Source organism: Gekko japonicus, unplaced genomic scaffold (assembly GCF_001447785.1).
Source record: "Gekko japonicus isolate JY-2015 unplaced genomic scaffold, Gekko_japonicus_V1.1 scaffold19, whole genome shotgun sequence".
Classification (NCBI taxonomy): Eukaryota; Metazoa; Chordata; class Lepidosauria; order Squamata; family Gekkonidae; genus Gekko; species Gekko japonicus.
Window position 1 is genome coordinate 156,521 of NW_015164664.1, and position 10,097 is coordinate 166,617.

General features: G+C 42.2%; 1 protein-coding gene across 1 annotated transcript; it reads left to right on the top strand.

Annotated features, from left to right (window-relative positions):
* Positions 1–5,811: 5,811 nt before the first annotated feature.
* On the top strand, positions 5,812–10,091 carry SNX12 (sorting nexin 12). The gene is made up of 4 exons (XM_015408968.1): positions 5,812–6,090; positions 8,599–8,694; positions 8,865–8,989; positions 9,507–10,091. The coding sequence occupies exons 1-4, from the start codon at positions 5,926–5,928 to the stop codon at positions 9,607–9,609; spliced, it is 489 nt and encodes a 162-aa protein (XP_015264454.1). The 5' UTR covers positions 5,812–5,925; the 3' UTR covers positions 9,610–10,091.
* Positions 10,092–10,097: the final 6 nt, after the last annotated feature.

Here is a 10,097-nt window from a genome sequence, read left to right on the forward strand (position 1 = left end):
AGTTTAACAAACTCAAACTAAAGGTTTCAATAAACCTTTCAGACAATAAGACATGTAGCTGTGCCATAACGGCCAGCTGGCAACTCTGGATGAGAATGGCTGCTAAAATGTTTCCAGCATATTCCAATTTAAGTCTGTGTTCTCACCCCACATTATAATGTGTGCCTTGTGAACACTAATACAGCACAGAAACTCAAAAACTGAGTGGGTACACTAGTCAATGCAGTGTTTTTAATTCTAATTACAAATATAGGAAACACGAACAACTGGTCTTTAAACATCGCTTATGAAAATAGCCAGAACAGTTGCTCCCAGAACTTTCCTTTTTGTTGTTTTTCTCTAGTTTTCACATATGCTGCCACCTTCTGAGATGCAACCAACAGTGCAGCTTCTTAGCCACACATTTTATGACAAAGGTCTTTTCCATCTCAGATCCAAACCTTCCAGCTGTAGCTGCATCAATACATAGCTATATTATCTATGTACTGAGAGTCAACAGGCAAGCCTAGTCTGGAAACAAAGATACAGTGTGGAAGCCACACGTGACAATGTTGCTAGTGCTGCCAATGCGCTAAAGGTGCTAAGGTTCTTTTACTTGTGTGGCTAGCCAATAAACCACACAGTGATCACAATCATCCAGGCAGTAAAGGGTAATAAAAAGTATTTATTTGAATAAAGGAGCACCTCACAGGGTGGGTGTTCAGTGAGCAAATACAGAAAGCAGACTTATATACTCTTCTTGCTCCTCCTCACTTTACATCATCACTGACATCATGTAGACATGCTCAGTTCAGTTTTCTTTGTCTGGCCAGTCATCAATCACATATTTGGCACACAGGATGTTGCTTGGCTGCATTTTCACTCCTACAATGCAGGTGCAGATCATTACTTTTGATTTGTGACTTTGTTTACTCCTTTGGCCAAACTCCCAGACTTCTGTTACCTTTGACTGAACTTTCAGACTCAGTTCATTCTCAGTATTAAACTCTGTCAGTTCTTGTCATCAAACATGAATACATGTATATAGAAATATAACAGCACTTTTAAAACAGTCCTATAAGCTTATTTTCACTAACAAGTATACAAAATATGAAAACAATATCATTATAATGACATTCTAAAGCATTAAACTCCTTACATGAATTCTTTTAGTATTATAAAATAGCTTGTTGCATTAAACTCTTGTAGGTGCATTGAATCCATGTTCTAATTTTCATTTTGGCTTATCAGAATGTTTTTGGTCATTTTATGAAGCCTTTTTCTGTTAAAATTAAAGTTTATAATTTGTAAAACACATAGTTCAGTTTAGCCCGTAGGAGACACTGTTCCACAATACAAATTCTGTACCTCCCAATTGACCCTTTTTAATTGATGCTAAAAAATGACTTTTGTTCTTGGCTGAACTTACATACAACTGGTAGTACCGGGGTACTCCTTAAAACTTCAAAGCATGATTGATTACTCTGTTTTTCCCAAAGCTCTTGGAACATCTCTCTCCCCCCCCCCCGTTAGTTCTTTCAACTTAGTTTCTTTATTATGTCAGCTGGGTCATTTGTACACCTGCTTGTGTATAATGATCTCTCTTCCAGCAGACAGTCTTTGTTCAAAACTTAAAACCTTTCTATAGCAAAGCTTACAGTTAATAAAGAACATTTGCTTTTCATACATACCTTACACATTAACTTGTCTTAAACATAACATTCTAAAAACAGACACACCAATTAGATCAATAGAAGAGATTTCTCTCTGTTACAATATATAATATCATTGTTTTACTCCAATTAAACTCTTCCCTTTGAAGTAAAAGAGGGAACAGTTGGCAGTGATGCAAGCTTTCCCAGTTAGCATTACTAGCAAGCAATGCTTTTTGTTATTCCAGTTAAAAATGCAAACAGCGTCTTTTTCTTCTTTATGATGCAACATCCCCAGCTTAAAGAGTAACATAGCCTGGGTTTCCCTTATTTACTAAAACTCAGAAACCACTCCATCTGAACTATAGGCTTTAATTGTCAGCTATAGACATTCAGAGTTGTTATATGGTACTCAGAAAAACTTAATATAAATGTTGCATAGAGAATACGATTGCACTTTATTTAACCCTACTCCTTGGCTTCGCTGGTGCCCTGCCAGGTCAACTTGACCCACTAAATTGAAATTGGCAGAGAAAACAGAACCCCTGCAATAATTTCCCAATTAAAAGGTTACATCACAAATACTCCCTTTTTCTTTGAAACAAGGGCTAGAAAAACATGTATTCTAAAACAGGTTGTCAACTCTCCAGGAGATTCCCAGAGAATTTCTTCCCAAAGGCGTCTGTAAAACAGCAATAATCAATTTAAAAAATCATTTGAACCCAGGCACCCTCTACACTAGCATGAATGAAATTTTGAGAACTCACATTTTAGATCTGGGAGTAAGATGTGATAACCAAAATTTTGAACTTGTGGCTCTATACAGTGTTAGGATCAGGCTGCACTACTGAAAACAGGATTGCAGGGGGTTTTCCCTTCAAGTCACAGCTGACTTGTGGTGACCCTAGTTTGAGTCCAGTGGTACTCAACAAAGTTTTATTCAAGGTATAAGCTTTTGTGTGCACGCACACTTCTTCAGATACAATGAAATGGAAGTTACCAGTCCGTACATATAGGTAGAGAGTGAGCAGTAAATTAGCATACAACATGACGAAGATGTTTAACAGATTGGTTACTATTTGTTTGGGTTTATTCCGGGGGACAGTGAAGGAAATAAATATGCCAAAATTGGAGATTAATGGGCAGATCTATCCTTAATTGTGGAATGCTGAGAGGAAATAACCGAGACCCTGCCATTACGCTCCATCTGTCTCCTCTCAAGCATGGAGGCAACCTTACAGCATCTTCTTCTTCAAAGTGGGGCGACTGGCTGCATAGAGTATCAGGGGAGATTATGCTCGGCGTTCCACAATTAAGGATACATCTGCCCATCAATCTCCAATTTTGATATATTTATTTCCTTTACTATGTTTCCCCCTGGAATTAAATGGTAACCATATAAACTAAGCTTGTTATTCCTGTTTGGTCCTTGAATCTGTTAAATATCTTCGTAATGTTGTATGCTAATTTACTGTTCACCCTCTACCTATATGTATGGACTGGTAAGTTCCCTTTCTTTGTACCTGAAGAAGTGTGCATGCACACAAAAGCTTATATCTTGAATAAAACTTTGTTGGTCTTAAAGGTGCCACTGGACTCAAACTTAGTTCTGCTGCTTCGGACCAACATGGCTACCCACCTGAATCTATCTTTATGGTGACCCTGTAGAGTTTTCAAAGCAAGAGGTGTTCAGTGGGGGACTGCCATTGCCTGCCTCTACATTACTACCCAGTGCTTCCTTGGTGGTCTATCCAAATACTAACCAGGGCCAACCTTGCTTAGCTTCCATGATTTGACAAGACTGGGCAAGTCTCTACTGTAGAAAATACCAACTCTCCAACACCCAACTAAGGCCAACTGTGAATCCTACAGCTTATTTCTTTATATATATATAATAACCATAATGAGGAAGGAGAGAGAACAGAGAAAACATGAGTCAATAACTTCAGTTTTCTCTTTGAGCCAAAATACACATAATGAGATGCTGTCTACGATGTAAAAAAAAAGAGCCAATTTTCCTTTAATGAGTTTTAAGTTGTTCCTATTGGATGTGAGATGTATAATGGTTAGTCTGTGAGCTGTGTAAGTTAGGTTAGACATTTTGGAAATAATTTCCATAGTTAACAAAACAATTTCCATAGTTAACTGAACATTAAGGGTTGCTGGCAAGCAGAATTCCGAAGACCTTTTGAGACTCAGATGAGTTTTTAAAGTTACATTTTAGAGGTTACAAAACAAATTATCACTCCAAAAAGTATAGAACATTTTAATAGTGCTAAATGACTTAATGATAAGAATCGGATCAGAAAAAATGTTCCAATGGGCGCAAACTCTTCCTCCTACCCCAACAACACACATAATACTGATGTTATTTTTTAAAAAAAATGTATCCCACAAACGGTCAGTTAAATGTATCTCTCAAGGTGGCTTACAAGTGTAAACTATTAGCAGTAGAAAAATATTAACAAACTAAGGCCCCGGTCACACGGCAAAGTTGCCACGGGAGAGGCACGGAAGGTGGGCGGATTATCCAGGCGCGATCACACCCCAACATCTGGGAAGTGGAGTGCACCCGTGGCTTACTGCCAACAATGCGCATTTAAAAACTAGTACCTCCAAGGTACTAGTAAACATTTGCCATGTGGTGTGATCGCGCCGGCGCGTGGCATTCCCCTCCGGTCCGTTTACCCGCCGGCACCGAGGGAAGGACCTGTGGTGTGCCGCCGGTGCGTCTGATCACGTAATCGTGGATCAAACTGCGCCGGGGCAATTAGCCACGCCTCCACCCACAATATCCGGCCTTTGTGACCGGGGCCTAACATTAACAACTGGGAAAGGCCGGTTCAAAAACAGGTTAAACCACACCAAATACATAATAAAACCAGCACATATACCATAAAACGAGCAGAACAGCGTTTGAGTCCAATGGCACCTTTAAGACCAACAAAGTTTTATTTTAGGTGTAAGCTTTAGTGTGCAAGCAAATTTCCTCAGACATATTGAAACAAAATTTCTTCAAGGCTTACATACAGGAAGATGGGGCTTGAAGAAATTTTGTTTCACTTTGTCTAAGGAAGTGTGCTTGCACACGAAAAGTTTACACCTTAAATAAAACTCTGTTGGTCTTAAAGGTGCCATTGGACCCAACCTTTGTTCTGCTACTTCAGACGAACACAGCTACCCACCTGAATCTATCATAAAACGAGCAATAAGAACAAGTATTTTAAATAGGAATCTTGTGGCTTTTATTGTAGCATAAGCTTTCATGGACTAGAAGTGTGCATGCACATCGTCAGATGCATTACGATTCCATAAATTATGTTTATCATACAATAAAATACTTGCTATTCTTTTAAAGACTCCTGTTTATTTTGGCTACAACACACTAACAGCACAATCCCATTCGGAGTTACTCCAGTCTACTGACTTCAACGGATTTAGAGCAGTGTAACTGTACATACGACTACTCTATAACGCACTTTGCCAGCTGGAATATTTTTAAGACACATAAAAACAGCAGGTCCACCAACAAAAAAAATCAGGTCCATCAACAGTAAAAGGAGACCTTTAAAAAAAAACAAAAAAAACTCAGGTACATGCAGAACAATGAAAACCGGTTTTCTAAAGACCAGGGAAGTATTCTCTCTCACACACGCAAAATTCAGTTCAGTATCGCCTTGAACCAGTCCTCTCTTCCAAAGAAATCTCTTTTACACTTTCTTCCAGCACTGCAAGGTACAAAAGCCCATATTCCTTCGCCCAATCATTCAGACGCCGAGCAGAAGAAACACCCCCCACTCTCCTACGGGTCACCGAAAAACAAGGCTGCGCACGCGCAGCAAATGTAACGCCTTGAGGCGTCTCCGTGGATACGTCCGCCAATTATGCAAGTCGTTTCGAGAATAGCCCTTACCGTACAGAGTTCAGAAGGAAAGTGGCACATGCCCGGAAACATGGATACCATCCTTTCTTTCCGCAATAGAACGGGCGATAGCGTCGAACGATACACGTTCCGAGCATGAACTGCTTAAACCCCGTGCAGTGGATAAAACAATCTCGTTTGCTTCATACAGGCAACACTTTTGCTTTATACAGATTGTGGGGCGAAGTGGCCAACTACCCAGGGCCCTGAATTCCGCCTATCGTTATGCAGGGCGGAGGCGGCGACGCGCCTTTCCACGCACGTTCCGGGGCGGCGCTATGTATTGCGGCGCTAGGGGAGAAGAGAGTGGCGGTTCCGCTGAGGCGGTTCTGAGTGTGAGAAAGACCGTCATCGTCCCTCGCAGCGCCCGCTATGTCTGAGGCGGCGGTGGCCGATACGCGGCGCCTCAACTCGAAGCCGCAGGATTTGACGGACGCCTACGGGCCACCCAGCAACTTCCTAGAGATCGATATCTTCAACCCGCAGACCGTGGGCGTCGGTCGGGCCCGCTACACCAGCTATGAGCTCCGCATGAGAGTGCGTGAGGGGGGCTGGGGGCGCAGAGGGCGGAGCTACAGGGCGTAAGGGGCGTGGCCTCACTTGCCTTGGCAGGAGGAAGTGGGTTGGGGTGGAGGGCGTTTCTGCATGTTCTTCCTGGTTGGAAACAACACCTTGCAGTTAGAAAGTTAGCACAACAGGGAGAGTGCTTACCGAACTAGCGTTCTACGTTTGGTGACCTTTTTTTTAAGCCTAGTTCCAAAATGTTGCCGTTTGCCTGACCCTCTGAAGTAGTGCAGGCCATTTTACTTTCTCAGTATTTTGCCACTTCATTCTCACCTTTCCTGCATGTGTGAATGATTTTTAGATTCTCCCTTCATGCCACACACAGATGCCCTAGTATTTAAAAAAGGGGTATGGGGGTAGTTGCTCTAATGGAGAGGCTTTATAAAGTGTTGCGGCTTGGAGCCTTCCCATATTTCTTACCTTTCCCTATATTTGTGAATGTGTAAGGAGCTCTGCTGGGATCATTTATTATCATCTGCCATACTGCTTGTCTCCCATCATTGTACTTGGTGCAGTGTAGATAGGGTTTCCCATATGGCTTTCCATCCCACCATTGACCAGACTCACACCTGCTTGGTTTGGCAAAGTGGTTTATCATATACCTTTCATTGGTACACATGACAATTTTAGAGTAGCAAAAGCAAATGGTGCCTTGGCTGAGGTGTTTCTTGTATATACTGCGGGGGGAGTACATGTATACATGATGGACAGACATTATTCTAGGGCTTAATTATAGCTGAGGATGAAAACTAAGGAGTGTTAAACTAAGTTTCTCAGAGAAGAGTTTTGACTTAAAAAAAAACAAAAACAGAGTCTTATCTTCTAAATTCAGGGCCAACAGCTTATCTTGGATAGTCACAAAGTAGCTTTAAGTCCCCTTAATGTTCTCTCTTGCTATGAGAAGACTGGAATTAGAAATTCTCTTGAGCTTGGCAGAAGAATTCTTTGTTTCCCTCTTCTATAAAGGAGGAGAATGGACAACTGTACAGTGGGATAGATGCATAGTAGTTCCACAACAATGCTGGCTCAGGGCCTGGTACTGGTCTTGCTCATACTGCTGGTTGGATAACTGCAGAATGTCTTATGGCGAAGGTTCTTTCCACAAAAAGCCACTCAATCTTTGACCCACAGATTCTGGTTGAGTTTCCAACAGATGTGATAGCTGTTTGTTTGCTAGAAGTATAAATCTCTCCCTTGTGTGTTCAGGGCTAGGGTACCAAGAATTTAGGGGACAACTGATAAACTTTAAACTTGTGCAGAATACGTAATTTGTGTGGAACTCAAGAGGTCCACACACTCTGGCCAGGCATAGTAGTCAGTTGTTTCTAGTAGCCAATGAGACACTGCATTCTGCTTTGTAGAGGCAAAGTATGTCCCTTCGGTACCTACTGCCCAGCAAATGGACTTTGTAGAGAAAACAGCAGTTGGCCCATGGAGAGCATTTGTGGCAATCACCCTACTCCCGTCCGAGGTGATCATGATGCAGCCTGGTGCAGTTTTGAAAGAGGCACTTCTGCCTTTCTGTTCCTACAGTATTTTTAAACACTTGTTACTCATGGTGATGTATACTGTTTGTTTGTATTTCTATCCTGCCTTTCTACAATGTAACTAGTACTGAAGGCAGGTAACACAATGTGAAAACAGTGTAATAAACCTAATGCCTATAAAATAGGTCACAACAAAGCTCACAGTAACCCCAAATAACAAAACAGAGCATCAGAAACTCCAAAAACTTATCCACACCCAGATTATCCTCTGCAGTGGGGAAAGGGATCTTGACAAGATGCTTAGAGGCAAGGACTTGGGTGAGCAAGCTAGGCTTCTATGAGCAGAGTTCAAGAGTCTGTTTCTTTAGTGATTACAGTAACTGCCCTGTGCATTAAGGCATGACCTGAACAGAAGATATAAGATAATGGGGGAAGATATAAGATAATGGAGGAAGCCCCTCTGTTACTCTGGCCCACGGCTTTTAGAGATTTAAATCGTCCCCCATCACTCTAAATCAGGTCCAGAAAAAGACTGCAAGCCAGTGAAGATGATTAACTTTGGAATTATGTTCCCCATAGTGGGCTCTTGTTAATAATTCTGCTGCTATATTCTGTACCAACTGCAATTTCAGAATCCCTTCAAAAAGCAACCCTTTGGAGACTGTGCAAAATAAATCTAATCTGGATTTCACAAGGCGTGTATTGTCATATCTGACACACACAAGCTTTTTCTGCTGGTTGCCAAAACTACATTTAAGGCGATAACAGTATCTGTGGATCCCAGATACTGATAACTTAGCCCTGCTCTTATCCTTTGTAAAACACATAGCCAGAAAGACTTGGAAATTAAATTTTTAATATGTCTGTGTGTTTTGCTCTTGGTGCCTGCTCTGTGATCCTTTGTGCCAAGGAACACAGTAAATGTGCCACTTGAGTATAGAGCTAAAGGAATCATTTGTAAAGCAGCTGCTGAGTGATATGTGTCTTCTTCCAGACAAATCTGCCCATTTTCAAACTGAAAGAGTCCTGTGTGAGACGACGATATAGTGACTTTGAGTGGCTGAAGAATGAGTTGGAGCGTGACAGTAAGGTGAGTGCGAAGGAGAGAGCATCCACTCTGTGTAGCCCCTGACCTTAACTAGAGTAGATGCCAATGAGTCTCCTCCCATCTGCCACAGGAATACTCTTTTCCATCAGTCAAGCTGTACTCTTGAGGAGTTAAGATTCTGCTCTCCTGTTAAGTATTCTTTCTGCTTCCAGATTGTAGTGCCTCCACTGCCTGGCAAAGCCTTGAAACGCCAGCTTCCATTCCGAGGAGATGAGGGCATCTTTGAGGAGTCTTTCATAGAAGAAAGAAGACAGGGCTTAGAACAGTTCATAAACAAGTAAGATTGATTTTGGTATTCATTTTTGAAGGAATAGGTTGGGTGCTAAGTCTCACAGCGCAGCCAACGTGTGCATCATCACTTCTTTGCTAGTGGGAGTGGCCATGGCAGAGCTGACTATAAATATTTATCTTGTAACCAAAGGGTGTATGTTAATGAGGACTGATGCTGTTTTGTAGAGATTGGCAGAAGCTTGACTTTAAAAAAAAAAGTTCCCTTCCATTCCCACTGGTGCCAGAATTTAGGGCATATCAAGGGTTGCCATGGCAATGCCCCTTCCCTAATCTCTGAATTCATGCTATACTGAGCAGCCTGTAGAGTCTGAGGCATTTCTTCTTTTTTCATGGAAGTTGGGGGAGATGCAGGATTCTGACCATGCTGTGTGAAGTCCAAGATGAGACTTTGTCCCTCCCCAAGTCTCTGTGCTTGTCAAAAAGTCTTGGGATTGACAAGGTCAGGGACAACCACAAGTGATGACCTGCTGAAATCTAACCACTTTCTTGATTGTTCCTGGCAGAATCGCTGGACACCCGTTGGCACAAAATGAGCGCTGCTTACATATGTTCCTGCAAGAAGAGACCATCGATAGAAATTATGTCCCAGGGAAAGTTCGCCAGTAGGAGAGTCTGGCATTCTCCATTTCTTTCTCTCTCCCCCCTGCAAAAATGACATTTATTTTTACAATGTCCCTTCTGAACCAGCTTTTTCTCTCTGAATCTCCCCACTTGTCCAGTGTTGCCTGCCATGCTGTCCCATTCCACCCCCTTATCAGGCAGCAGTGTTTGGTTCCATTGGTCTTTGGTCTCTACATTAAAGGTGAGAATCTGCACCTATTGCTTGTTGAACGTGAGCCAAGAACTAGTGTAAGGTATTGCAGCATGCATCAGATCTTCCTGTCTCCCTTGTGCAAAGATGTGGGGAGCTAGACATCTGTCCCCCTCTCCATGCAGCCACAGACCTCTGTTGGTGAGTAACTGATCCTGGAACTCCTCCCCCAGCTGTTGTGGGTGTTCTTTGCCCTTTTGGGTAATGTTCATCCCAGAATCAAGCTTGGCACCAGAAAGTAACAAGTGTCTTCCCTGCCTGCAGATCAGACGGACCTTGAAAG

What these genes read in the sequence shown, in the direction of transcription:
- SNX12 (XM_015408968.1), top strand. Translation starts at nt 5,926, where the DNA reads ATGTCTGAGGCGGCGGTGGCCGATACGCGGCGCCTCAACTCGAAGCCG. An exon ending in GCTATGAGCTCCGCATGAGA is followed by an intron (nt 6,091 to 8,598) that starts GTGCGTGAGGGG and finishes GTCTTCTTCCAG; the next exon opens with ACAAATCTGCCCATTTTCAA. An exon ending in AGTTGGAGCGTGACAGTAAG is followed by an intron (nt 8,695 to 8,864) that starts GTGAGTGCGAAG and finishes TTCTGCTTCCAG; the next exon opens with ATTGTAGTGCCTCCACTGCC.